At 40.6% G+C, this 27,970-nt stretch overlaps 4 protein-coding genes across 6 annotated transcripts; all 4 read right to left on the bottom strand.

Annotated features, from left to right (window-relative positions):
* Nucleotides 1-1,673: 1,673 nt before the first annotated feature.
* Nucleotides 1,674-7,490, bottom strand: LOC141004381 (E3 ubiquitin-protein ligase RNF14-like). Of its 2 annotated transcripts, none has more exons than XM_073475834.1 (7): nt 7,223-7,490; nt 6,215-6,345; nt 5,336-6,076; nt 3,397-3,475; nt 2,940-3,149; nt 2,420-2,592; nt 1,674-2,277 (listed from the first exon to the last, which is right to left on the bottom strand). In XM_073475834.1, exons 1-7 carry the CDS (start codon nt 7,374-7,376, stop codon nt 2,125-2,127), a joined length of 1,641 nt encoding a protein of 546 aa, XP_073331935.1. In that variant the 5' UTR covers nt 7,377-7,490; the 3' UTR covers nt 1,674-2,124. The 2 variants fall into 2 exon arrangements, with proteins under 2 accessions (XP_073331935.1, XP_073331936.1); XM_073475835.1 differs by having other exon boundaries at nt 1,674-2,274.
* Nucleotides 7,491-10,024: 2,534 nt separating this feature from the next.
* On the bottom strand, nt 10,025-18,147 carry ankmy1 (ankyrin repeat and MYND domain containing 1). The gene is made up of 18 exons (XM_073475737.1): nt 17,929-18,147; nt 16,801-16,947; nt 16,509-16,703; nt 15,884-16,122; nt 15,588-15,804; nt 15,111-15,272; nt 13,286-13,360; nt 13,029-13,204; nt 12,749-12,920; nt 12,446-12,586; nt 12,248-12,355; nt 11,901-12,008; nt 11,682-11,804; nt 11,270-11,371; nt 10,984-11,140; nt 10,789-10,840; nt 10,517-10,671; nt 10,025-10,227 (listed from the first exon to the last, which is right to left on the bottom strand). Exons 1-18 carry the CDS (start codon nt 18,145-18,147, stop codon nt 10,025-10,027), a joined length of 2,751 nt encoding a protein of 916 aa, XP_073331838.1.
* A 1,803-nt stretch (nt 18,148-19,950) lies between these two features.
* LOC141004848 (acyl-coenzyme A thioesterase 5-like) lies at nt 19,951-22,021 on the bottom strand. Its single transcript, XM_073476530.1, has 3 exons — nt 21,507-22,021; nt 21,225-21,412; nt 19,951-20,391 (listed from the first exon to the last, which is right to left on the bottom strand). Exons 1-3 carry the CDS (start codon nt 22,012-22,014, stop codon nt 20,089-20,091), a joined length of 999 nt encoding a protein of 332 aa, XP_073332631.1. The 5' UTR covers nt 22,015-22,021; the 3' UTR covers nt 19,951-20,088.
* A 2,045-nt stretch (nt 22,022-24,066) lies between these two features.
* Nucleotides 24,067-27,401, bottom strand: LOC141005078 (acyl-coenzyme A thioesterase 1-like). Of its 2 annotated transcripts, XM_073476834.1 has the most exons (3): nt 27,351-27,401; nt 25,044-25,522; nt 24,067-24,949 (listed from the first exon to the last, which is right to left on the bottom strand). In XM_073476834.1, the coding sequence occupies exons 2-3, from the start codon at nt 25,513-25,515 to the stop codon at nt 24,738-24,740; spliced, it is 684 nt and encodes a 227-aa protein (XP_073332935.1). In that variant the 5' UTR covers nt 25,516-25,522; nt 27,351-27,401; the 3' UTR covers nt 24,067-24,737. The 2 variants fall into 2 exon arrangements, with proteins under 2 accessions (XP_073332935.1, XP_073332934.1); XM_073476833.1 differs by lacking the exon at nt 27,351-27,401 and having other exon boundaries at nt 25,044-25,702.
* Between the last annotated feature and the right edge of the window lie 569 nt (nt 27,402-27,970).

The raw sequence follows: 27,970 nt of genomic DNA, 5'->3' as shown, positions 1-27,970 counted from the left end.
AAAAGACCAATTAAAATAAGATCAGTGACACCTACACAGACACTGTGGTTACAGTCTCTCTGGAGTTTATTGATAAAATTAGAACTAAAATAGTGCATTTTGTCTTGTCAGTTTTTTAAACTCATCCTGCTTTGTTGCAGTACAACAATGATTTATTACCATAACCTCTGGCACAGTGCAATACTTTTAACTTATAACTTATACATATACATACATTTTGCACAACTTAGTGCAACTGGCACACTTTATGTTTTCAGCAATATTTCATCATTATTCATCAAATCAACCTGCACACTCTGCACCTCTCCCACTCTCTGCATGCTCATACAACACTTTAAATAATAAACTGTTGTACTCTCTTGCTTTAAAATCTCATCTCATCTCATCTCATCTCATTTGCTTTAAAATGAAACATTTAATGCTTCCAAATATTAAAAGTGCCATACATACAGTTCATTTTTGATATTTAAATGTACATTTTTGGTTATTTAAACAATCTGAAGAGTAAAAGCAGCCAAAGGGAGAACGCTGGAGGTTTGATACAACAGGAGGAAACCCACTTCCAGGAATAAAACTATCAAACCCACATTAAACCATATAAATACACAGCACAATACTGTATGTATAAAGTATGTTGTTCCTGCCATCTAGTGTTTCATTTGGCCTCTGCACTGAGGGACAAGACAGCAGAATTCCTCATTAAACATGTGCTGACAGACTGAGATGAACACAATAACATCTTCTTACTAAAAATCCTGAAATGTGCTAAGTAAAGGCATATTTCTTACATTTTCTGTTAGACATTGCATTTGATGTTTGTTTTGTGCACTGTTCTTTGTATATATCAATATTATGAAGATACCACACAACTACAACTCTTGTAGAAGCAATTCATTGGATTCTGTAAGATAAAAAGGTTTTGGAAAAAACAATAACCACATTACAGGAAGCTGTAAAGGTTTAAAGAGTGACTCCCTGTTGCTACTGGAGCTGCAACACTTAGTCAATGAATCAATTAGATGATCAACAGACGCGTAAACTGCAACACTTTTGATACCAAATTCATTTCAAGTTTTACTGGTTTCAGCCTCAAAAATGTCAGCAAAGGCTCTGAGAACTTATGATGGGTATTTGTGACTACTTCCTGATTTTATAGACCTTATTATTAATCAATGAATCAAAGAAATAACTAACAATTACCCCACTATGTACCTTAATCATAACTGGGGATGATGGCTTTGGTATAAATGCCCTGACTTGATTCAAAAAAAGGCACTCTGGGCGATTTTCTTTCATAGATTATTCGTCTTGGAGCTGCAAACATCCACGTCACATAACAGTTTTCACTGCATTGATTGATGATAAAAGGGCCTCTGTGAAACTTCTGTGTTGAGCTGGAAGCCGGTCGTTAGTTTATGTCAGCAGACTCCATTTCTAAACTAACGTTAGCTACTGTTGCTCTCTGTTAGCGGAGCGGAGAGAGGCACTGAGACGAGGCACTCGAGTCACTTCCTTTAGACTGACGCGGAAAACCCAACCTGAGTCCTTAGTGAAGGACTCAGGTTGGGTTTTCAGGTTGGAGTCCACTAAAAAAAATTCACAGTCCAGCAGCTTTAAACAACTTAAACAAATCGTCCACAGGCGTGTATAGACAACTGAGAGAGACGGGGGTGTCATTTTATATGTCATGTTACAATCTGCTCACATATGGCCAATAAATAAGTTGGATGTACATTACTGCAAACTGTTACATAGAGCCTCTTCAAATACTTTACTGATAAAGCATGTTTTGAAACAAAATGCTTTTCTTGATAGAACCAAAAGGGCTTCTCATGTAAAGCTACTGGAGTGTGACCAAGCAGTTTTGTCATTCTTGTTATTCAGCGCCCTCTAGTGGTCATGACGCAGTAAGACTCATCAGTGATGTGAGGATGTTAAAGATATTGTTTCATCATCGATTTCTGACAGTGAGACAAATTTAGTACTTGTTTGTTTTGGGATTTTTTGTATGAACTGAGACTAAATTACTTCACTGACTCGTCTGTAGCAAAAACCATCAGATTCAAACTGTGTTGTGATGATCATTGTTTGAAAACATGCTTCACATCATCTTTTTACATGTTTTCAAGTGGCTGGGAAAAAGTCCGATCCGAAGTGATTGCAGGTACCGTTGTCAAAGTGGTCTAAATAACCTTGTGATGGCAGTTTGGCGAAGCAGGACCAGCAGAACAGCCGTTTACACCAATAGCACCTCATCACGTTACATCCTCCGTCCTTCTGCAACATAAACACAACAGCACAGGCTGTGAATTAGCAAAGACAAGGTGGTCTAAAACACTAAACAGTTAGAAAAACGACAGATATGCAAGAAGCTCACGTGTTGACATGTCTATGCTTGTATAGGTGGATGAATAAATACCTGTATACTGGAGTAGCAGTAGGGACAGTTCTCGCTGTTTGTGGCCACCCATTCCTCACTCAGACACTCCACCAAACCATTCTGCAATGACCTGCGGCCGTATATGCTCTCCAGGAGTCGTTTCCTCTGCTTACTGCCGCTGACATAGTCGTCCCACAGTGCCTTCATCCCCTCTGAGTCACACAAAGCAACACAGAGCACTGCTTCAGACACATCTGCATCCACAAAAACTGAACATCTGTTGACCAAAGGTTGCTATGAAATATCAACCAGTCGTGTCCCGTGACCAAGGCAACATAAAAATATTTTAATGCCTAGAAGAAATTAAACTATTCAAAGAAATTATTAATGTCATAGTTATTTATTTGTGTTACTCTTAATTGAATATTTGAAGGCTTGAAAACAATAGTTACAGCAGCTTAAATCTACCATTTTTTTCTCTATTAATAATATATATATTTTTGGCCTATTAAATGTCAGGAAAAAGTGAAAGAATATTCACATGACACTTCCTGTGTACCTTGTGAGCGTGGCACTGCAGCAGTGGGTTGCTCTGCATCATTTTCTGTCATGATCTTCTTCTTCTTTTTCTGACAGGCCTCTGTTCCATGGTAGGTCTTTTTGCAGGTGACACAGAAGGCGAAGGCGCACACAGTACACATCGCTGCAGTGCTGGACTTGTCCCAGATGACGGCTGAACCACAGGAATGCCGGGGACAGTACACCACATCTGGCAGAAGAAGAAAGAAGAGACATGAGCAGATTCCACAAACATCACTTTTATGGATCTTGTCATTAATGAGAACATTTGAATGCACATTTTAATTCACGCCTATGCAGTGACCAATGAAAAGTTTCTTCTAAATAATTTGACATCCCCAGAGGAATTGCTATATTCTTATCTCTGGTCAGTCTAATGTATAAATGCTTTGAATCCATCTTCATTTTTATAAGAACATACTGTCAGGGAAACCCACCTGGCATACAGTCCAGAGTTTTCTGCAGCAGGAGACGATCATAGCGGCTGAACAGCTCCTCTCCTACCAGACTCCTCACCTACCAAACAGAGAAAACAGAGCAGCAATGAGTGTTTTGTTGAGCTGTACCAACATATCTGCAGATATATGGGTATTGGTGTATCACAGGTCAGAAATGCCAAAAATGTTGTTTGCAGACATTTAGAAAAACTATCGCTGTTTGTGCACCAGAGATCACTGATGAAGATTAAGCATGTCATGGCATAAAAATACCTTCAGATCTGACTGAACATCGTATATCTTTGGCCTCGCTGCAGCATTTGACAATGCAAATTTAAATAATAACCTTCAAACTACAGCAAAGGCAACAAAATAAGAAATCAAAATATGTGTATATTTTTTCACAACATGTCCAGTGGTGGAAAGTAACTACGTACATTTACTACTAGACTTTTTAGGTATTTTACTTGGGTTCTCCATTTTATATATTTACTCCACTACATTTTGGAGAAAAATGCTGTATTTTGTTTTTACCCCACTGGATTTATTTCAATGGCAAAAGCTAACTTGTGACTCAACAGATATTTAAAAAAAAAACGAACTCCTGCAGCAAAAAAGCATATTTACACATTAATACATCAGCAATAATGATCCAATAATATAATATAAAATTATAAACTCCATTTTCGCCTATTTAGTACTTTTACTTAAAGCAGCTGCAATGAACTTTAATTTTGTGTTTTCTGGCGTCCCCTGTGGACAAAAGCGGTATGAGCACCATCGCCTCCTTTAATAAAGATCTTGATCTGACTATTATGTGCATTAAGCCATGAGATGTAACAAGCTCTCTGACTGGTTATTATCACCAGGCATGTCATATGTCTGCAGGTGACATGCCAGGTGATAATAACCAATCAGAGAGCTTGTTACATTGGCTAATTTGCATGGTTTTACTTTTTTTTTACCAGCTCAGGGCCCAAAGTGTCACGCAAAGGCTAAATGGAGAGGCTAAAAGCAGAAGCTAAATGAAAAAGCAAATGGAATAGCTAATAGGAAAAGGAAAAGCAGCGGGTAAATGGAAATGCAGATAGAAAAAGAATTTGCCCTTTTAAATGCCTGATTCAAATATGTTTTCTTAATTCAATTTGTGAATCCAGCTATTTATTTCTCTTTTCAAACTGCATTTTCAAATAGATTTTTAAATTGCATTATTTATTTCTGAATTCATTATTGTATTTTTAAACGATTTACTATGTACTGTGTTTTATGTTGTTTTTGTAAATCACTTTTTAATTTGAACTATTTATATTCTTTAGTTCTATTTATAATTCCTCTTTTTATTGCCCATTAAACTATCAAATAATTAATTACTTTGTAATGTAATCTTTATTTATTAATTGATTAACAAATTCATTTGTAAACTAATTTATTGATGCCTATTTGTATTGGACAATTAGTTAAATGCTTTATTTACTATTTCCGTGACCTGTGGTCCTCCATAGTTTGCAGGATGCAGTGAGGAGGTATTGTGTGTTGCTATGTCAGATTAATAACGCTAATAGCATGAACTTTCTTTTAGTGCCGTACCATCAGATACCAGAGCAGCTTCTTCCCTCAGCTGTGAGACTCCTCAATTCATCCTCAGCACTCTGCCATAAAACATAGTTTTAATTTTATGACTACTCTGACCCCGTTACAGATGTTTGTGATGGTCTCATTTGCTTATGTAGGTCATATAGAAGCATCAGGCAGTTCCTTGAATTGAATTTAAGTCAATTTTGAATGAAGGCATTTTACTTTGTATTGATTTTAAATTGAAGCTCTATATAAAAATGCAGGGCTCATTGCTCAGCACCCCAAAGCCTCACAACAAAAAGAGAGACATTCCAAGAGAAGCTTTAGTTGGCAGAGAGAGCAGACAGACAGGTCAGGACTGTACCTGTGCAGGTGTAGGAGCGGCATCACAGTCTGCATCAGGACAGGTGACACCCTGGACGTTCCCCTCTGTTATCTGGAGCTTACAGAACTGGGAGAGACAGGTCCGGCAGAAGATGTGGCCACACAGCAGCTGCACGCAGTCCATTCCGAGCAAGCCCATGAAACACACGCCACAGTCAAACACGGTGGTGGCAAACTGTTTCTGCTGCTGGGCTGCATCGTAGATCAAGATCTGGGAGAGGAGAGCTTGTGAGGGGGTCAGGGAGCGACCAGAGAGGCGTTGGTCTTCATTTGGAGGGGATTCTCTTGGCAGAGAAGCAGCTCCTTGCTCACTTTCATCAAGTGGGCCTGAGGAGCTGGAGGGAAGCAAAACACTCCCTTCATTTAAGAAATCTTCCTTGCTGATTTGTTTAGACTGATCATCCTGGTAGTCAGCCTTAATCTCTGAGGTTTGGAGGGTCTGTTCAGCTTCCAATGACAGTGCAGAGAGGTCCAGACTTTGGATATCTGTCGGTCCTGTAGCCGGAGTGTGTTTATTATTCTTTGCTTCTGAGAGTGCGACATCTAATGAGTCCTGGCTACAGTTCTGCGTGCTGTGTTCACCAGAGGGGAGCTCCAGCAGAGTATCGATGTCCAGGAACCTGAGGGCATCTTCTTTAAGAAACTGCGCCCAGCTGAAGAGCACCACAGCGCCTCCGGTGGCCTGGTAGAGATCGGTGAGCTGAGCACTCAGTGCAGAGAGCTGCAGGAGGAGAGGGCAAACAGACTGATGCAATCTTTATTGACCCACTGCAATCTAGTCATCTCTCTCTCAGTCACCGGCAGGTTGTAAATGCAACCAATAATGTTTGAATTGACCCACATTGTTTCTACTGATTACCTGTGTGTGCGTCAGCCAGCTGCAGGTGAGGGTGAAGGAGGGAGGGGAGGAGGATGGGTAGTCCTCAGGGAGTTCAAAGGTCAGAAGAAGAGGAGGGAGGAATGATATCTCGTACTGGCTCAGCGTTTCACCTAAAAGACAACATTAACAAAGGAAATAAACAAAAACCTAAAACACATTGCTGTTTTCAATGTTCTTTTTCTGGTGTGGACGCATCTACACATCCATACATATCACTTTATTTTAGTCTTGACTCTTTTTTTTCTTTTGAACATTCTTGAAATTATAATTAATCAGTGGTGGGATGTAAATAAGTACATTTACTCCAGTAATGTCTACTACACAAAATAGTTAGGGATATTGGGATGGTCTAGTCTTTCACTCGATTGTTTATTCCGTGACATATCTGATTTTTTTATTTTTGTGTTTGGTGAATATTTCTAGTCCTCAAATTTCCATTTCTGCTAAATTTCCATTTAGTGCCACATACTTCTACTCCACTACTATACGATATTGTACTTTTTACTGCACTACGTTTGTCTGACATCTTTAGTTACTTCAGTGATAACTGAAGGATGAAGAATCCCTGTATGGGTAAAGAACATTATCCTCATTCAAATCCTCAGCATTATGCATCGACACAAAACTGAAAACAGGCTGATTTTCTTGTGAAGAGTTGACTTAGATTAAACAAGTTAAAATGAGCTCAGCCTCAAACATCTCCAGCAGTAAAATGACACAAACACATTAATGCAGCTGTGATATTGATTTAATATTAAAACACTGATAGGGAACATTTTACAGCATAATGAGTGCTTTTACTTGAGATGCTTTTATGACATTTTGTTGATTATGATCATAAATCATCACCAATCATAAATAATACTTATTGTAGTGGGGTATTTCCACAGTGTAGTACTTTTACTTCAGAAACGGATCTTAATACTTCTTGTACCTGCTGATTAAAGTGTTATAAAATGAGTTTGTTTCTCTGCTCGGCCGGTTTACCTTCTGTCAGAGCCACCATGAAGGCAGCAGGCAGCTCGACACACACTCGGAGTTCTCCGGCAGACTTCGACTCATCCCGGACAAACTCATCCGAACCGAAGATACTGTGGAGAGCGAGCAGCTCGTCTTCCTGCTCCTCAGTGTCCGAGGTCATTCCTCCGCTCCAACACACGGGAAGACACTTCACTTCCTCCTCGCTCTGGTTATGAAGCGTATTTGAAAATAGTTGGAAGTAACTTGTGTGCTGCTCTAGGTCAGTTTCGTGCTGTAGTTCAGAGTTCCCTGTTCCTGAGTGCATCAGGTCTGTTCCTGGTCTGTGCCTGATGCCCGCCCCTCTGTTGACTCATGAGCCTGACGCAAGGCTCAGCACACAGCAGTGACAGTATATGGTGCTGATGTTATTATAATGCAAAACAGGTCAACATGAGTCATGATGAGTCATTTAAGGTCATCATGTTAAACACGCCTGTACCTCTCTCTCATAGAATCATAACCAACAGTTGTGCATCCAAACAAACACAACATGCATGTGTGACTTTTGCATTAAGAAATAATGTGGATATCACAGAAACGTTCTGCCAGTGAGGTATAAAGTAAAGTACACATTAAAATGCAGAATAAACAGTAGTGGAATGTAACTTAGTACATCATTTACTCATACTGTACTTGAGTATAATTCCTGAGGCTGTCTTCTTGCACTTTATTCAAGTACTTCCATTTTATGCTACTGTCAGAGGCAAATGCTGTAGGCTCCTGCTTACTCCACTACATGCATTTGACAGTTGTAGTTAGCAGTGTTGTAAAAAGAATCCAAAACCAAGTGAAAGTCCTCCATATAATTAATACTTGAGTGAAAGTCTGAATGTATCTGGTATTAACTGTACCTAAATATCAAAAGTACCAGTAAAAGTAAATTATACATGTATTTACATGTATGTATGCAATGGTTGACTCATTATCTACCCTGACAATAATCTGATATTCAGCATTTTACTGTTTATCGGAATCAGTGTTTTATTTTTTAATCTGACTGCTGATAAACTAATTAATGTAAAAATCTGCTACTTTGGTTCTGATGCAGCCGGTAATCTGTAAGGTAACTATTAAAACTAAAGTTATCCAAAAAAATGTAGTGGAGTAAAAAGTACAATATTTGCATCCAAATGGTGGAAGTATGAAGTTGCAGAAAATGCTAATGCCTCAATACTTCAAATTGGTACTTAAGTACAGTACTCAGGTTTCAGTTAAGTTTAAGTGTTTTTATTATAAAGTTTTCACACAAATGCAGAACTGTTTTTTACTCTTTCTTAAAAAAAAAAATCTCTTCTTCTCCATTGATAATCTCATGACCCTCAGATCCACTTGTGTCGCCTTGGAGATTCAAACCGTCCAGAATACACAGACATTGTTTTTACAGTTCAGTCGTTACAGCTGACAGTGTGCAGAGGTGAAGGAAAGCCCAACAAGAGATGAAGCTAGAAATGACTCATTCTGTGTAGGGAGTGAGTGTGCCGAGTACTTAGGATTTTGATATTCGCTGTGTCCAGATGGACCACTTGACCTGATGGTGGTGGTGTTGGTGGTGGTGTTAAAAATAACATGCACAGTGTCACGTAAAGCATTACGGGTCAATCTTGTGGTATCATAAACATTCATAAGCAAATGTCAATGTAACGCGCCCTGGACCAAAGCATTGGGCAGACTGGCTTAATTTATCAACCTTTACAAGAAGGACAAATAGCCAAAATGTACCGGATAATAAGTGACACTTTTCATCATATTAACAATAACTAGGAACAGGTGTGTACAGTGACTATTCACTTACATTTATAATGCTGGGTTCATTGCAGGTAGCAGGGACTGGGCAAGAAAAGATCCCATATACAATACTTGACTGCTAACTAGTCTCTATTTTGGGAACAGAAGTTTGACAAAGAAAACAAATCTTAACACTAATCTTTCACTTACAAGTTTTTTCTGGAGCTTTTAACCACATCTCAAGGTCTCCAATAGCAATTGGAGTTGGCTCCTTTCAAAGTTATATAAGTTGTCATCACATGATTTAATTACAGGGGCCAAAATTACAGCTGCACCATCTTCATGACCACTGAGACAACTCCAGTTGTTGATGAAGACTTTGAGATGAAGTTAAAAGCATTGGAAACTAAAATTACTCTTATCCTAAACCTAATCCAGTATCAAACTCGATAGCTCTGTATCAATATACATTTTAAACCACCCATGACTGCTTGACCAGATCTAGGACACACATCTTTATCCTCCATCCAAGTTTCGTGGAAATCTGTTCTGTAGTTTTTGTGTAATGCTGCTGACAAACCAACCAAACAGGTAAAAACATAATCTCCTTGGCTGAGGTCAAAAATCTATAAGTGGACCTGAGATTATTTATTGTCAAGCTGCTCTTCCCAACATGAAGAATGAAACTGGTGATGCAGCATGAGACGCAATTGAAAGCCCTGGAAAAGTGGGAAAAGTAACATACTAACTTACTTAATAACTCACAAAGAAAACAAAGAACATTTTTTATATGAAAGAAGTCAAATGCAAAAATCTGGAACTGGTTCCTACTGCAGCCATTCAGTGTTTGTAGACATTATTAGACTATGTTACAGTACTAGAACTGTAAACCTACAGGTATAAATAAGAGACATGATTATGGCACAAAATATTGTCATTATTATTCAGCTAAATATAAAGTTAAGACTCCAGAGAAATAAGTGATATAGCAGAAGTGCATTGTAATTTTAGGTAATTGTAGATAAAGTTGTACTTCAGTGTCCATCAGTTGCAGCTGTAGTTTTCCTTTGGGTTGATTTGGCTCTCCAAGACCTTCTCTGCCATGCTCAAGGGCTTAGGGACTCTTGGGGATTTAACCTTGACACTCAAGGGCTGGGGGACTGTTTTGGACTTAACCATGGCAGTCAGAGGCCTCGGGCTTCTTTGGGATTTAGACACAACACTCTTCTGGATGCCTTCAAAAGATGCTGGATGAAGAGAGACAAATAGACAAAGCATTTACATGCTCTGTTCATCCACAAGACAAAACCAAAGTTCCCAGATAATCTACATCATCCAGAGCATGACTTTATCTACATACACCAAGGATTCAAAAAACACAATGGGAAAGTTAAAAATTGTCATTTTATTAACGTTTAGTTTGGTGACATTTACTGTATGGTACGAGCTTCAGTGCTCCTGGGGTAGGCTTTGGGTGCTGGTTTTGTTTGGGTTTGCTGGGTTCTAACTGTTGGACAGAGTAGCCCTGATTCCCACCTGACACCCGGACACACTCTTCCTTGTGTTGTTTATCCCAGGCCTTCAGTTTGCAGCTCGTGGAGCAGTAGTAGACCTTGTGGCAACGGTTACAAGCGGTCAGCTTCACAGACACAGAGCGACCGCAGTGATAGCAGAACTTAAACGGTGGTTTCCTAGAAAAAGATTCACACATACAGAATTAGAAAGAGTTAAAAAAGTTAAAAAAAAAAAAACAGGGACAAGAAAAAGAAAAGAGGAGGTGCCTTACATGAATGTGTCTGTATTTGTACCTGTGTTTTTCTGTTATAGGTGGTGGACTTTCACAGCTGGGGGGGGCGGCACCTGTTACATTATTACAGTGTACACACACACACACACACACACACACACACACACACACACACACAAACACTATGATTTACAGGTATACTCAAAAACACAAAGTAATAATCATATGTTTTATGTGTTCAAAAAAAGACAGATACATTGTTGTTGTTCCCTCTCTGAATTCTCTCGCTCCCTCTGTCCAGCAGTCCGTCTCAGGAGATCTCCCATCATTATCAGCAACTGGCGCCGTGCTGTGTATGTTTCCCTCTCCCGCATGTTCAGAGCATGGAAGGGAGTGTTGGCAATATGCACGTCCTAGTTACATATATTTCCATATATAAGTGGAGTGTACATCAATATAGCCCTGTTCAACTCCACCACACCACTGCAACGCTTTTGTATTTAATTAAAATGTCTGCAGTGTTTTTACAGCTGGCGTGTTACCTGGTTGAAGGAGAGGTGTGCGTAGTCAACTGCAGTTCCCTCAACGTCGCCCAAATTAACTGGCATCAAGATGTCTGCACCAGCCTTAGCTAACAAGTCCAACTATATCAAAGACACACAAACACACACGGGTCAACCTTATGACTTACTCATCATAAAACAAAAAAACAATCAATTTAGGCAGCTTCACTTTGGACCATTAGAAAATCCTAACATGTCGCTGTAAATTGGTAAATTGGCTGTAAGTGCTAAAAGTCTGTGGGAGCTTATTTTCATTTTTTGTTTAATGTCTAAAAGAGGGTTCAGTGGAATAAAATATCTCTCTCCGGTATGTCTTTAGGATGAAACCTACTGTATCTGTCAGACATTTCACAGCAGCTATTTGTCTGTGTATCTGTGCTTGTGTGTGTACCATCTTAGCTCTGTTGCCACCTAAGTGGTAGTTGATGTTGGTGAGCGCACAGAGGGCGCTGCCCACGCTGCAGCCCAGGGGGATGCTGGGGTTTGCACCTCCCTTCAACAGCTCCTCCACTGCCTGGATAGGGACAGGAAACAGGTCCAGGACAAAGTGAAGTTTTGTACACATGTGTTAGTGTGTGTTTGTGTGTGTTGGTGGGACAGGGGGTGTTACCAGGTCATTCCCAGTTGCTATAGCCAGGGAGAGAGGGGAGTGTCCACTCCAGAGGAAGTCTGTGCTGGCACTGTGGGAGAGTAGGAGGGCGACCACCTTACTGGCATTCTGTAAAGAAACAAACAAACGGAAGGGTCATGTGAAGTTTTTATCCTGTATCTAATCAGTAGTAAAGACATCCCTTGCAAGATTATCACCACAGATTTTATAGAATAAATGAAAGTTTTGTGGCTCCATGTAAAGTAAACATATGTAATACATACAACAAATACCTTCGCCCCTTCACCAGTGATCCTGTTTCATGATGTGTATAGGCGTGAGCCTGTGTATGCATGCTATGTACTGACCTGGTAGTCACTGTCTCTCTGGCAGGCCACATGCAGAGCTGTTCGGCCCCCTTCTTTGAGCAGGGAGCTCTCACTGGTGCTCAGTGGTTTCTGGGCCTTCGTGAAAATCTGTGAGGAAATCTCCAATCTAAACACTTTTCTCACCTTAACAATCACTACAAAAGACTTGGAAAAAGCTTAAAGGAGAAGAAGACACACCTTATATGGTTCATAGGTCTCATTGTGGTCACACGCCCGCGTGTCTGGGTCAGTGACAGCGTGGAGCAGCAACTCTATGATTCTGGGACCAGCTGGACCTGGCAGTGCTGCAGCTACATGCAGGGGATACAGACCTTTTCTCTATAAGAGGATCAGAATATAGAAATTAAGGAAAAAGGGAAGGGGCTGGCCATAAGGATGCTCTCATATTTTGTTTTCTTTGCTTATAGATTTTTGTTTGTTTCAGTTTTGAGATATCACCGATGTTTGATGACATTAGTAATAAAAAAAAATGTTTCCTGCCTCAGGTGGAAGGGGAATGTCTGTGTGAGCTCCACACAGCAGCAGTCTCTTGACAGCCTCAGCATCAGCCGCCATAATGGCTAAAAAGAGGACAGGCATGGGGACCCTAGATACATTGGGGTCAGCTCCTCGCTCCAATAACAGCTTCAGGGTGTTCAAACAAACGCGATGTCTGGTCAGATAGACACACACACACATCAGATTACACAGAGATACACAAACAAAAACAGAGTCATCAGAACAGAACAATCTGCACAGGAAAAGAGAGGACAGAACTGACTCGGTTTTCATGGCAGCCATTTTGCGTACAGTCTCCTGTGTGTCAGAGCACTGAGGAATCCCTGTGCGACTCAGCGCTTCTGCTGAGCACTGCATTACTTCCTCTGTGACCTGGATGTTATAGCTGCTGACGGAGCAGGCAGAGTCAAAGGTAGGTTGAGGGGTCAGTTTGCCCTGCTGCAGACAGAAGACAAACGTGAGTTCAAACAAGCACCAACTTCTCGAACCAATCACAGGACATACCTCTGTGCTTTATACCTGAGTTCTTCCTGCTGCTTTAGCTCGACAGTCCTTCCACTGCACGCTGCCCAGTGCGATGTGACCATCCATCACCTGAATGGAGCGCTCCACACCAGGCCCACCCTCATCTCCTCTCTCTTCTCTCTCTTTTGCATCCTCGTCTTTGTGAATATTCCTCACTCTATCCTCCACATCCTCCTCCCTCTCCTCCATATTCTCATTTCTTGACTCTTTTTTTCTCCTGTCAATATCTTCCTCTCTCTCTTCACTGTTCCTAAATTTCCTTCCCTCTCCTTTAACCTCATTTTCACACATTTGATCACATCCGCTCTCTATGTCTCTCTCCTCCCCTTTGCTCTCTTTCTCATCCTCCCTCCTGCTTTCTCTTTCCCCTCCTTCTTCCTCTTTCTCTTTTCTCTCCTCCTGAAGGTGTTCAGGCTCATTCGGGACAGGCCAGCGCTCAGTGATTAGCTCACTGTCAGCGGATGCTTTACTGTTGTGTGTTAAGATGTCGTCTATTAGCTCTACTGCTGTCCTGCAAGTACCACAACAAATAGGCAACTTTATTTAATAAATCAGCTTATTTTCGAGACACACTTCATAACTGGTCAAAAGGGGTGACACTTTTGTGGGGGGTGGAAAATCTAGAAAGTTTCTTGGCCATTATCAGTGACTCAGTAACTTCCAGGCAGAAAACAGCTGCATCAAGCACTAGCTTACATACAACTTAACTGCCTTTTTTTACAATTTCATTTCAAAGTGTATACATCTAAGTCATCTTAAATATTTTATTAAAAAGAACCCTTTCACTAACGCTAGCTTGGAGACCTAATTTATCTGCTGGGCCATCCACAGACAGAAAATGACAGCTTAATTTGACCCCACACTAGCAGTTTGTCTGAGATGTCACACCGTTAGGTAGATATCAAAGACGGCAGCAAAGCAACACAGTAGCTACATAAAATAAGCGCAGTAGAAACATCCGATAGGTTGGACCAACATGTTTAACTATATAATGTATCTTTGAATGCACAGTTATGGCTGAAAATGACACAGTATTAAGCAAAATAAAATAACTGACAGTTTTGATGTTAGCGCAACATCATGGTGATCCAGCCTATAATACATTCCTACTTGTCAGAGAGGAGACTCTGGTTGGTCCTGCTGCTCAGGGTTCTTTTTGCAGTCTGAGGTCTGATCTGGTGACTTTTCCAACATATAGATGGGGACCTCAAAACCTGAAGACACATTACATTGGAGGTTGTTTCAGTTTAAATGTCTGTACAAAACACAGATTCATCCAACCCCGATTGCAAAAGAGTTGGTACACTATAAAAACCAACTAAAAACAAAAATGAAGTTATTTGCAATGAAATAATATTCTTTATACAATCATGTGTTTTGCAAAGTGGTGGACCTCGCCCCATCCTTGCTTTTGAACAACCGAGCCTTTCGAAGATGTTCCTAATCATGACACCTGTCAACAATTAAACTGTTTACCTGTGAATGTACCAAACAGGTGTTTTTGGAGTTCCACAACTTTCCCAGTCTTTTGTTGCCCTTGTCCCAACTTATTTGAAAAGTGTTGCTGGCATCCAATTCAGAATAAACATATATTTACAAAAATCTATGAAGCTGATAATAAAAAAAATGAACTAAATTGTCTTTGTAATGTTTTTAAATTGAGTGTATGTCAAAAAGGATGAGCAAATTATCACATCCTGTTTTAATTATGTTTTATCTATTTTTTTGCAATCTATGTTTGCACTTATGAACGACAGATATAGTAGTGATGAGGAAGCAGAGATTAAAGAAAAAAAAAATACATTAGGTAGAATCTTACTTGAGTTTTGGCAGGTGGTTCAGCCGAAATGGTGTGCAAAGACTGAAAAGGGTAGTAGAGGACATGACACACAGCCAGCGCAGACATGCCCTCACAATTCAACTTGTCGATATTGGCACCCATATCCAACAACAGCTGGATCACATCATTTTGGCAGTTTACCTGATGGATAGAAAAAACAAAACACAACAGTCAGAGAAACAAACATTCAACATTCATTACATTTGTAGCCTATTTATGCTACTCACAAAAACAAAAGATATATAAATGAATGACTAAATAATATGTCATAAAAAAATATATATTTCGAAAACATTTTTGGTTGAGTGTGGAGGATTAGACCTCAAATAATAAAATGACAAAAGACAAAAAAAACCTCTGAATCTCTTAAGTATTCCTTTCTTCCACTGTTAATTGTAATTGTTAAATATAAAGTAAAATTGAAAGTAATATGAGTTGGAAATAATAATGTGTTACTGTGGCAGCGATGAGAGCAGTGTGTCCCTGAGAATCTGCTACATCAGGATGGACCAAACAAGTCTGAAGGATCTGTGACACAGCCTGCAGTTCCCCTTGGGAGGCGTGCTGGATCAACAACTCTGAACTGACTTCCAAAGGCCCTTTTGGACCAAAACGTTCCCTGTTCAGAGATAAAACAGCGGCCACGTCCCAGCCCACATTTTCAGCCTGTAGTCTGAAACACACACAAAAATACCTACATTTTAGGACACCTTGTGCAAGTACTCAAGCAATACTATTCTGCTGTGTCTGACCTGTGTTTGTGTATGTGAGCCTGCATGCGGGCCTGTAACGGCAGTTTGGAAAGCGGGTCTCGCTCATATCCTTGGTGCGGATAAACGTCTGGCTCCCACAGCTCGCCATAAAAGTGTTGATCCAACTCTCTTCTACGGCCAAAGGGCAGCGGCAAGTGGTCGCCATCTGTTGAGTAACTCTCAATGCCGGGGGGAAGGATACAATTCTCATTAGACAGCAGATCTCTGTCCGAATCCACCTGAGGAGGTCAGGGAAAAAGTTATATTAGATATGTTTAGAGTCACAGAGCTTGTGTAGTTGTTCATTATAGCAGTGCTTAATCTGTGAGTATGTCTGTACACCACTACTGGGAGGCTGGTAAGAAGAGGAGAGGAACAGAGAGGTCAGTTACGAGTCTTTTGCAAATGCATATAAATATATTTAGTGATATAACAATGTCGTGCTAATACACTACTGACCAGTAAGAGGGATTGACTATTATAAAGACTTGATGCTGAGGCTGGGATCTCAGTAAAAACAATAAGATGGATTATTTTAAACCAAATAGTCAGTATTTATGAAAATGATGATGTTGTAGCCTGGCAAACCTATTGACCTGCTGATGAGACTGTGGTCAGCATGTACCTGAATCAGGGAATCTGTTGTGGCAGCTGGGTCCATGTAGGCAGCATATTCAGGAAGGTTCCTCAGGCTAAAGCCCTCTTCCACAGAGGCACAGAGCTTTAACAGGCGCTCCCCGAGCCACAGACCCACATCCTGACGCACATCTGGATAACTAACAACACCTGGACCAAACCTCTGGTCAGCATGGTACAAACCCTGAGAGGAGGGGAGAGGTACATTGCTATTTACTGATAGATATAATATTTTAAAAAATCCTTCAATTGCCTGTCATCCATCCATCCAACCAGTTGACCTGAAAGGTGGATCCGTCAGGGAACAGTTGTTGTCCATATCCTTCTTTTCTGTTGAGGTAGAACTTGCCAGTGAACTTGTGGCCTGTGGGCCAGCAGTACAGCCCATCTCCATGCCTGTAGTCTTTGTAGAAAGAGCCCTCATAGTACTACACAAAGCAGCAGACAAGGGAAGCAAAAAGTGATCTGCTTTATTTAAATTCAGGAAAAATTGACAGTAGACAAAAGGATAAAAAAATGACATTGTGTTTTATGTAAGAGCTTTCTGTACAGGGCTTTCCCAAACCTTTTCATTCAATTAGCCTCACTAGAGCCCAACTGATACTGTATTTCTGAGGTTGATGCTGATAGTTATAATAGGGAGTACAGTATATAACTGCCAATATTCATATTCATACATACCTATGTGGTTATCAAACACTTGTGACAGAGATATGAAATGGAGGCAGGATATATTACAATTTAACAATAAGCCTTATTGTGCACAATGGCATCAGTGCACTGGAAGCCGGCAATCTTCTTCTAAATTATAAACATAAACAAAGATCTCGATAGGGGAAACGAGCTCGAAACAACATCGGTCAACCCTATTTCTTTCATTGTTGTTCCATCCTCCAAATGATGTGATCAAAGTTAAAGCAACATTGTGTAGAAATTGGTATTACCAAAGTTTCTTAGTGCAACACCACTGTTGTAAATACAAATCCCAGGTTTGTTACAGTTTGTTGTAGGTGCTAACTACGAACAAAAATCATTATGTCATAACAATGTCATGTGTTGAAAACTGGTATCTTAAAGTAAACATGTATGTAACGCTGTGATCCCACCCTCTCACTGAAGTTATACAGCAGAAACAAGTGATGGGGGTGGAGAGGCTGAGACAGAGACAACATTCACCCTATTACAAGACACTGTAGCATCAACATGATTTTGAAGCTGTTATTTTAAGGTAAAAATGTTACATAATATTGTTTTAAATTATTCTTTACCTCCCCCAACAAAATACTCAAAGACCCCTGTTGGTCCCCCCCAACTGCCATAACAAAACAATCTCTATATTTTAACAGAAATAGGCCTATTACTTCCTAAAAGTACTTCCTACTTCCTTAGCTGTAAAAATGTCACATTACCTCTCCATTTCGCCAGGTGTACTTTCCTTCCCCGTGTTTAAATCCGTTCACAAATCCTCCCTCATATCTGGCTCCATCGGGCCACTCCTGGACACCGAGCCCTTGTCGCCTCTCTTCCCCGCTTTGAGCCCCTCTGTGGCCGTTGCTTTGTGTCTCTGCCCCCGGCACCGCTCCTCCTCGCCCGGGGTCCGCCGCAGCACCCTTGCAGGTCGACAGCATGTCAACCGGGGCGTGTGTTTCCTTAACGAGACTCACCTGGATCCATCTGAGTACGAAATTAGTAACGTTACAGGAACGAGTAACAACAGTGCTCAGAGGATTAAACTTCAGCTGTCAGAAGTCAGATTTGACTTTTCTGTAAGCGCCGGTTGTCATGACGACAGCAGAATCCTGTGCTCGCGCATGCGCAAACATTCATTCACTCAAGCTTTATTTAAATCTCGAAAAATCATTGAGGGCAAGTCCACATTTTATATGATGTCGAGAGCACAAATAAAAAAACAGAATAGGTTCACAAATGTGGTAACAAACAGAGACAACGAACATAATCACAGAGCGAATAAATAGAATGGTACTTAAAAATGGTAACAGACAAGAAGCAATATGACAGAATACAAATAAAACGGGGAAAAAGGGGCCACTACTTTCCCCATGTTGTGTAGGAAACGGATCACTGAAGCTGTCTTTTTATCTGTCCTGGATTATGGTGATGTTATCTATAGACAAGCCTCTGTCTCCACTAGACTCAGTTTATCAATCCGCCCTCAGATTCTGTACTGGTGACTGTTATTCCACTCATCACTGTGTTCTATATGAAAAAGTTGGATGGGCACCTTTAACAGTAAGATGTGACAGCCATTGGTTTCTGTTTCAGGTCTTTATTAAACTGGTATGACTGTTTTTGGCAATATGATGCAGATTTTAGGGGAGAACAATTAAAATATTTTGAGATGTGCTGACCAACAGAACATTGTTACCTTTTCTATGTGAGTTAGGCATTAGTTTTGTGAAAATGATACACTAATACGTAAATAACGGGGTGAGAACATATTTTCTACTAGACAAATGTTTTTGTACAGCAAACTCTTTTTACTTTTGAGAGTCCAGAGAGACCAGTTAGTGCTTGGTTTGTGGCGTGGTCTGCCTCAGCAGGATTCCAACACAGGGCCTTCCTGCTGTGAAGTAACAGTGGAAACCACCGTGCTGTATAGCCTACATCATTATAGAGATGTCAGCTCACAACCTATATATGTGAATATTTTATTTTAACTATATAAACATGAAAAAGTGATATATGGTCCGGACCAATTACTAAGTGGTTCGTCATGTGGTCTGGACCAAATAGTGAGTGGCTGGTGATATGTTCTGCCCCAGCAGGATTCAAACCCAGGACCTTCCTGCTGTGAGGCAACCAGGTAGTGAGTGGTCTAATTGTGAGTGTTTTTTATCAAGATCCAGGATAAAAATTCACAGGCGCAGTGGAGGATGTAAATACTTCCAACTTATGAATAACCAAAAAGTTATATATTAATTTAAATGCATTACGTTGTTTAAGGTAATTACAAATGAAAGTTTGGGCCATAACTTTGACCATTTAGTTGCGCTCTTCAGCAAGCATAATAACCTGTATTACAAATAATTCAACACATGATAAACAAGCCTGCCTTGTTTGTACTACAGTAGCTATCTCAATTTTACTTAGATTTATATTGTTTTTTAATAAACAAAAACAAGCAGACCATAAATACTTCAGGCACCATATGTGTGCTGTAGTGAGTACTCTTTTTTTAGGCATTTTCAGAGAAAATCTTCAGTTGTAGCCACTGGGCTTGAAGCATGTCCAGTGTAGAAAAAGCAGCACACTTTTTTTATTTGGTTATACAAAGTTTCAATTTTAATGTAATTACATTAATCCTTCCCTCACAATCCCTTCACCCTGAGGGTACAGCATAATCACTCATACATGCTGCTGAGGCATCACATTCTCTAGTAGTACCAAAAATATTCTTCACCAGGTTGTGATCATCTTTCAACAGAATTTATTCCCTTAAACGTTTAATTTTTAACTCATTTGCAAAACATTCAGCTGTGTACAATTATCTTAGGTTAACTGATAAACATGCTATAATGATTTTGTTGGTATTCATCTTTCCTGTCAACCTATTTATAGCTATATTTATATCGTTGGATAGAGACCAGGCTGCCCTTGCTCTCCTCCGCAAGGGGATTTTTAAGTATATGCTTGATAATGCTAGCTCCTGACTCAGTGGGAATCACCTTACTAAGGTCGAACAGTAAAGATGAGAGGATTTGGCGTTTCTTGTAGTAGAGCGGGATGCCCACATTGGCACTGCAGCCGTTGATCCACACAATGGCCTGAACACATGGCACAAAGGCAGCAAGTGAAAGAGCAATGTCTGCTCCCTTTGATCGTGATAATATGCCCACTCCTTTACTGTCCACCTGTGAGAAAGAGAGTGAATACAACATTTTGAAGTATTAATGTGCTTTTCTGCTGAGTAATTGTTGGATAGTGTTTCTAAGCTATCAGCAAAAATATAAACCATATTAGTACTTGCTTATCACCAAATGTGTCATAATTGGAGTTATCTAGCAGAGTTTCAGGAGCAGGACCACACCTCAAACGCACCCCTTCTGGCTTGCTCTAGCGGGGGCATTTGGCACTGGGATGCCAGCAGCCCCTGCCCCTCATCCACAGCAACCAGCAGTTTTCTGCTTTTGTGACAATGGCAAATCGCATCTTCTCTGGCTGTGCAACCTCTGCAACGCCTGCAATTTTGGACCTGTCTTTTTACTCAGAGGATACCATGGTATACTACTTGAAGAAACAAAAACTAACCAAACTGGTCAACCCACTCCCGTCTTCTTTAACATTCAATCATCACTGAACCCTTTCATTACCCTCGCAAACTACTTGCAGTTCCGGAAATCTCAGAATATAACCCAGGAAGATCCTCTCTTCAACTCAAAATCTGGACAGGTGGTTACCCATTTCTGGTTCCACCAACACACACCATGTTCTCTCCTTGCATCTTTCCCATCCACTACTCTGGACACTCCTCAGTGTTCAGATCTCAAAGATCTCAGATATGCTAAATTTTGTCTTATATAATGCATGTTTTTGGGGCCCGCAACTCCATCATCAGAAACTACAATCATATCATTTCCATTATTGTAAATAAACTGTTAAAGTGTATCTTGTTGATGGTGTGGTCCTTGCTAGTGTAAGGTTTGTAACTTTATGCTGCTGTTTAAAAGTTACTCAAACATCTCACCTTAGGTTGTTGTCGTAAGAAATCCACTGCTTCTTCAAAGCGGTCCAGATGCATCTCTTTAACATTGTCAGGCTTATCAGTGTACACCGCTACAGCCAGAACCACAAAGCCTTTGTTGGCCAGCACACAGGCTCTTTTCTCTGACATGAAGGTGCACAGATCCAACACAGCAGGAAACGGACCTTCTCCTGGAACATAAAGTACATGTCAACAGTGATCATACAAAACCCTACATCTTGATATAATGTAACAGATGATGCACTTTGGATGCATACCACCTACCTGGAGGCGTAAAAAGGACTCCCTGAAAGTTTCCCTCTTTGACAGAGAGTCGGCTGACCCCGTCTCCAATCAGAAACCTCTCATTGATCACCTCTGCCAACATTCTGCCCTCCCCCTCTTCCTCATGTACTGACAACTTCACCACGTGGGGCTCTAGCACTTTGTTCTTCAAAAAGTACTGATGTAAGGTGTCTGCCCTCAACGACCACAGCAGCCCCATGGGTTCAACCCCAACATAGCTCCCGCTGAGAGAGGGGTCTCTGTCCAGGTCGATCTCCCCGTTACCATCAGCCCTGTAGGTGGCTGAGGAGCTGAACACCACTCCCCTCTCATCGATTGAGGTGGCTCTCATGGTGACCAACTGTCCCGACCTCAGCCCACCCACCTTCACCTGAACAGGCTCGTCAAACAAGCACCTGGCACTTGGCAGGACTTGGCAGGATATCTCGTCTGAAGCTGAAGATCCTTTCATCCTGTTACTGCAACAAAGTAAACAGGACAGTGACATTTTCTAAAGCAGCAACCTTCAGGGCTGAAAAACAAAGCCAATGCATTATATGAAGGCTTAAAGATAGGAAGTATTAAGGGCATGGCTACTGGAGCTGTCTAGTCACTGATCGTTACCTCTTGGCTGTTCTTGAGGTGCTGATGCTTTTTGTTGAATTTTAATACAAATATCGGACAAATAATATGGCTTGCTTTGCCGTTAATTGGACTAACACACAGGAGCCCTGTGGACAAAAGTGGTAGTGTCTCCACTGTCAAAACCACAAAATATATTCTATCTATTATAATCTATTTCGATCTTCTTCAAACTAGCAAAACAACCGGAAAACTATTTCCTACAATTTAGCAAAACTATTTTACAGAACTCAGGGTCTCCCACAGGATTTCAACTATGGGGGGTGGACCTCGAACCCTCTAGTGAGGTCCGGGGGCATACTGCCCCGGAAGAAAAGGCAGTTTGATGCTCTTTGAGTAAAAGATTAAGAGGCTATCTCATAAATAACATGGCCATGAATGAGAAATTATGGAGACTATAAAATGTAGAAAATAATCAAATATAACACCGAGCTTTGGCTCTGCTGCCTGTTGATTAGTCCAGTGCTCACAATTTACTCTACTACACAGCTCTGGCTATACAATGTTAGCACAAGCCTATAAGCTATAGTCAAAAGTCAATATCAATCTATTTCTTACAAATGTGTAGCCTATTAGTCCTGAACTGTAACTAAACCTTGACTGAGAGACCAGATAATCATTGTCTTGTTTTAAAACTATGAGTGACATGAGTGGCATATTAACTTTATACTGTCAGGTCTGTGTGGTTGAGTCCCATATTAACTTTATACTGTCAGGTCTGTGTGGTTGAGTCCCATATCAACTTTATACTGTCAGGTCTGTGTGGTTGAGTCCCATATTCACTTTATACTGTCAGGTCTGTGTGGTTGAGTCCCATATCAACTTTATACTGTCAGGTCTGTGTGGTTGAGTCCCATATCAACTTTATACTGTCAGGTCTGTGTGGTTGAGTCCCATATTCACTTTATACTGTCAGGTCTGTGTGGTTGAGTCCCATATTCACTTTATACTGTCAGGTCTGTGTGGTTGAGTCCCATATCAACTTTATACTGTCAGGTCTGTGTGGTTGAGTCCCATATTCACTTTATACTGTCAGGTCTGTGTGGTTGAGTCCCATATTAACTTTATACTGTCAGGTCTGTGTGGTTGAGTCCCATATTAACTTTATACTGTCAGGTCTGTGTGGTTGAGTCCCATATTCACTTTATACTGTCAGGTCTGTGTGGTTGAGTCCCATATTAACTTTATACTGTCAGGTCTGTATGTTTGAGTCCCATATTAACTTTATACTGTCAGGTCTGTGTGGTTGAGTCCCATATTAACTTTATACTGTCAGGTCTGTGTGGTTGAGTCCCATATTAACTTTATACTGTCAGGTCTGTATGTTTGAGTCCCATATTAACTTTATACTGTCAGGTCTGTGTGGTTGAGTCCCATATTCACTTTATACTGTCAGGTCTGTGTGGTTGAGTCCCATATTAACTTTATACTGTCAGGTCTGTATGTTTGAGTCCCATATTAACTTTATACTGTCAGGTCTGTGTGGTTGAGGTTGCTGCTGGAAAACGCAACGGTCATTTTGTGCTCGCGTCTGTGAACCCGTGTTACACTACTTTTTAGTTACGTTCAGCAAAATGCCCAAATAACCTTTATAGAACAATTAAATAGCTTTGATAGCTAAATAATCTTTTTAAATAAAGGAATGTCCTTGGACACAGGGATGAGCAGGCAGACAAAGGATCAAAGTCTGATATGAGATAGGAATAAATATTTTTAATTGTAGGCTCAGTCATATGAAACACAAGAGACCTATACCTTCTATAATGCAGCCTATAATGACATGACAATTCAAAAATCTCTTTTTTATTTTGGTCCACCTGTCCACACGTATGCTGAGTAATTGTTGGATAGTGTTTCTAAGCTATCAGCAAAAATATAAACCATATTAGTACTTGCTCATCACCAAATGTGTCATAATTGGAGTTATCTAGCAGAGTTTCAGGAGCAGGACCACACCTCAAACGCACCCCTTCTGGCTTGCTCTAGCGGGGGCATTTGGCACTGGGATGCCAGCAGCCCCTGCCCCTCATCCACAGCAACCAGCAGTTTTCTGCTTTTGTGACAATGGCAAATCGCATCTTCACTGGCTGTGCAACCTCTGCAACGCCTGCAATTTTGGACCTGTCTTTTTACTCAGAGGATACCATGGTATACTACTTGAAGAAACAAAAACTAACCAAACTGGTCAACCCACTCCCGTCTTCTTTAACATTCAATCATCACTGAACCCTTTCATTACCCTCGCAAACTACTTGCAGTTCCGGAAATCTCAGAATATAACCCAGGAAGATCCTCTCTTCAACTCAAAATCTGGACAGGTGGTTACCCATTTCTGGTTCCACCAACACACACCATGTTCTCTCCTTGCATCTTTCCCATCCACTACTCTGGACACTCCTCAGTGTTCAGATCTCAAAGATCTCAGATATGCTAAATTTTGTCTTATATAATGCATGTTTTTGGGGCCCGCAACTCCATCATCAGAAACTACAATCATATCATTTCCATTATTGTAAATAAACTGTTAAAGTGTATCTTGTTGATGGTGTGGTCCTTGCTAGTGTAAGGTTTGTAACTTTATGCTGCTGTTTAAAAGTTACTCAAACATCTCACCTTAGGTTGTTGTCGTAAGAAATCCACTGCTTCTTCAAAGCGGTCCAGATGCATCTCTTTAACATTGTCAGGCTTATCAGTGTACACTGCTACAGCCAGAACCACAAAGCCTTTGTTGGCCAGCACACAGGCTCTTTTCTCTGACATGAAGGTGCACAGATCCAACACAGCAGGAAACGGACCTTCTCCTGGAACATAAAGTACATGTCAACAGTGATCATACAAAACCCTACATCTTGATATAATGTAACAGATGATGCACTTTGGATGCATACCACCTACCTGGAGGCGTAAAAAGGACTCCCTGAAAGTTTCCCTCTTTGACAGAGAGTCGGCTGACCCCGTCTCCAATCAGAAACCTCTCATTGATCACCTCTGCCAACATTCTCCCCTCCCCCTCTTCCTCATGTACTGACAACTTCACCACGTGGGGCTCTAGCACTTTGTTCTTCAAAAAGTACTGATGTAAGGTGTCTGCCCTCAACGACCACAGCAGCCCCATGGGTTCAACCCCAACATAGCTCCCGCTGAGAGAGGGGTCTCTGTCCAGGTCGATCTCCCCGTTACCATCAGCCCTGTAGGTGGCTGAGGAGCTGAACACCACTCCCCTCTCATCGATTGAGGTGGCTCTCATGGTGACCAACTGTCCCGACCTCAGCCCACCCACCTTCACCTGAACAGGCTCGTCAAACAAGCACCTGGCACTTGGCAGGACTTGGCAGGATATCTCGTCTGAAGCTGAAGATCCTTTCATCCTGTTACTGCAACAAAGTAAACAGGACAGTGACATTTTCTAAAGCAGCAACCTTCAGGGCTGAAAAACAAAGCCAATGCATTATATGAAGGCTTAAAGATAGGAAGTATTAAGGGCATGGCTACTGGAGCTGTCTAGTCACTGATCGTTACCTCTTGGCTGTTCTTGAGGTGCTGATGCTTTTTGTTGAATTTTAATACAAATATCGGACAAATAATATGGCTTGCTTTGCCGTTAATTGGACTAACACACAGGAGCCCTGTGGACAAAAGTGGTAGTGTCTCCACTGTCAAAACCACAAAATATATTCTATCTATTATAATCTATTTCGATCTTCTTCAAACTAGCAAAACAACCGGAAAACTATTTCCTACAATTTAGCAAAACTATTTTACAGAACTCAGGGTCTCCCACAGGATTTCAACTATGGGGGGTGGACCTCGAACCCTCTAGTGAGGTCCGGGGGCATACTGCCCCGGAAGAAAAGGCAGTTTGATGCTCTTTGAGTAAAAGATTAAGAGGCTATCTCATAAATAACATGGCCATGAATGAGAAATTATGGAGACTATAAAATGTAGAAAATAATCAAATATAACACCGAGCTTTGGCTCTGCTGCCTGTTGATTAGTCCAGTGCTCACAATTTACTCTACTACACAGCTCTGGCTATACAATGTTAGCACAAGCCTATAAGCTATAGTCAAAAGTCAATATCAATCTATTTCTTACAAATGTGTAGCCTATTAGTCCTGAACTGTAACTAAACCTTGACTGAGAGACCAGATAATCATTGTCTTGTTTTAAAACTATGAGTGACATGAGTGGCATATTAACTTTATACTGTCAGGTCTGTGTGGTTGAGTCCCATATTCACTTTATACTGTCAGGTCTGTGTGGTTGAGTCCCATATCAACTTTATACTGTCAGGTCTGTGTGGTTGAGTCCCATATCAACTTTATACTGTCAGGTCTGTGTGGTTGAGTCCCATATTCACTTTATACTGTCAGGTCTGTGTGGTTGAGTCCCATATTAACTTTATACTGTCAGGTCTGTGTGGTTGAGTCCCATATTAACTTTATACTGTCAGGTCTGTGTGGTTGAGTCCCATATTCACTTTATACTGTCAGGTCTGTGTGGTTGAGTCCCATATTAACTTTATACTGTCAGGTCTGTATGTTTGAGTCCCATATTCACTTTATACTGTCAGGTCTGTGTGGTTGAGTCCCATATTAACTTTATACTGTCAGGTCTGTGTGGTTGAGTCCCATATCAACTTTATACTGTCAGGTCTGTGTGGTTGAGTCCCATATTCACTTTATACTGTCAGGTCTGTGTGGTTGAGTCCCATATTCACTTTATACTGTCAGGTCTGTGTGGTTGAGTCCCATATTAACTTTATACTGTCAGGTCTGTATGTTTGAGTCCCATATTAACTTTATACTGTCAGGTCTGTGTTGTTGAGGTTGCTGCTGGAAAACGCAACGGTCATTTTGTGCTCGCGTCTGTGAACCCGTGTTACACTACTTTTTAGTTACGTTCAGCAAAATGCCCAAATAACCTTTATAGAACAATTAAATAGCTTTGATAGCTAAATAATCTTTTTAAATAAAGGAATGTCCTTGGACACAGGGATGAGCAGGCAGACAAAGGATCAAAGTCTGATATGAGATAGGAATAAATATTTTTAATTGTAGGCTCAGTCATATGAAACACAAGAGACCTATACCTTCTATAATGCAGCCTATAATGACATGACAATTCAAAAATCTCTTTTTTATTTTGGTCCACCTGTCCACACGTATGTGATTCAAGAATGTAAAGTAAAGTGCACTTTACCTAATAGCTGGTCTTCTCAGTCTTCAATGTGGCTTTTTAACTGAAGATAAAGCTTGTTCCACCCCACTCGGTTCACGGCACGTGGACGGGGCAGGGGCGTCATTTGTGGCCCTTGGACTGGACTGTGTGTGTGTGTGTGTGTGTGTGTGTGTGTGTGTGTGTGGCCAGTCTCCTTGACTTCTGTAAATAAATTACATTCAATTACATAGAAAATTAGACAATAACTAGAAATAAGAGTAAACAAACTGTTATACTTTAACTAATTCTTAACCATTGAGCTGATTTAGGTGTATGGTTTGTTTACTCTTACATCTAGTTTTTGCCTTATTTGATATAAAATTCATCGTGTTACGTCTTATTAGTTAGTTGGGGTAAAACTGTTTTTTAAATTTTCTATTATAGACCATATCATTTCTAGTTTTTGCCTAATTTGATACAAATTATGGCTTATCTTTCATTAGTTCACTTACTGTATAATTGTCTTTGTTTACTGTCTAATGAAGACCATATTATTTATAGTTTCAATAAAGTGTGACCCCAATTCTTTCAGCCATATTTGACAGTAAAACAATCACATGCAATTTGTGTCTATTTGCTCTTGCTCAAGCTCTTCCTTGCAG

Source organism: Pagrus major, chromosome 11, assembly GCF_040436345.1.
Source record: "Pagrus major chromosome 11, Pma_NU_1.0".
NCBI classification, from domain to species: Eukaryota; Metazoa; Chordata; class Actinopteri; order Spariformes; family Sparidae; genus Pagrus; species Pagrus major.
Note: the sequence above shows the minus strand (reverse complement) of the source record. Positions and strands in the feature narration are given on the sequence as shown.

Coding starts and splice junctions, on each gene's coding strand:
- LOC141004381 (XM_073475834.1), bottom strand. CDS start 7,376: ATGACCTCGGACACTGAGGAGCAGGAAGACGAGCTGCTCGCTCTCCAC. Junction 2,593..2,939: donor TGCAGTGCCACGCTCACAAG/GTACACAGGAAG, acceptor TGTGTGACTCAG/AGGGGATGAAGGCACTGTGG. Junction 2,278..2,419: donor ACTGCTACTCCAGTATACAG/GTATTTATTCAT, acceptor TTTATGTTGCAG/AAGGACGGAGGATGTAACGT.
- ankmy1 (XM_073475737.1), bottom strand. CDS start 18,147: ATGCTGTCGACCTGCAAGGGTGCTGCGGCGGACCCCGGGCGAGGAGGA. Junction 16,948..17,928: donor ACACCTGGCGAAATGGAGAG/GTAATGTGACAT, acceptor TGCTTTGTGTAG/TACTATGAGGGCTCTTTCTA. Junction 10,228..10,516: donor AGAGTGTGTCCGGGTGTCAG/GTGGGAATCAGG, acceptor CTCTTCATCCAG/CATCTTTTGAAGGCATCCAG.
- LOC141004848 (XM_073476530.1), bottom strand. CDS start 22,014: ATGTCACTGTCCTGTTTACTTTGTTGCAGTAACAGGATGAAAGGATCT. Junction 21,413..21,506: donor AGTCCTTTTTACGCCTCCAG/GTAGGTGGTATG, acceptor TTTATGTTCCAG/GAGAAGGTCCGTTTCCTGCT. Junction 20,392..21,224: donor TCTTACGACAACAACCTAAG/GTGAGATGTTTG, acceptor TCTTTCTCACAG/GTGGACAGTAAAGGAGTGGG.
- LOC141005078 (XM_073476833.1), bottom strand. CDS start 25,551: ATGTCACTGTCCTGTTTACTTTGTTGCAGTAACAGGATGAAAGGATCT. Junction 24,950..25,043: donor AGTCCTTTTTACGCCTCCAG/GTAGGTGGTATG, acceptor TTTATGTTCCAG/GAGAAGGTCCGTTTCCTGCT.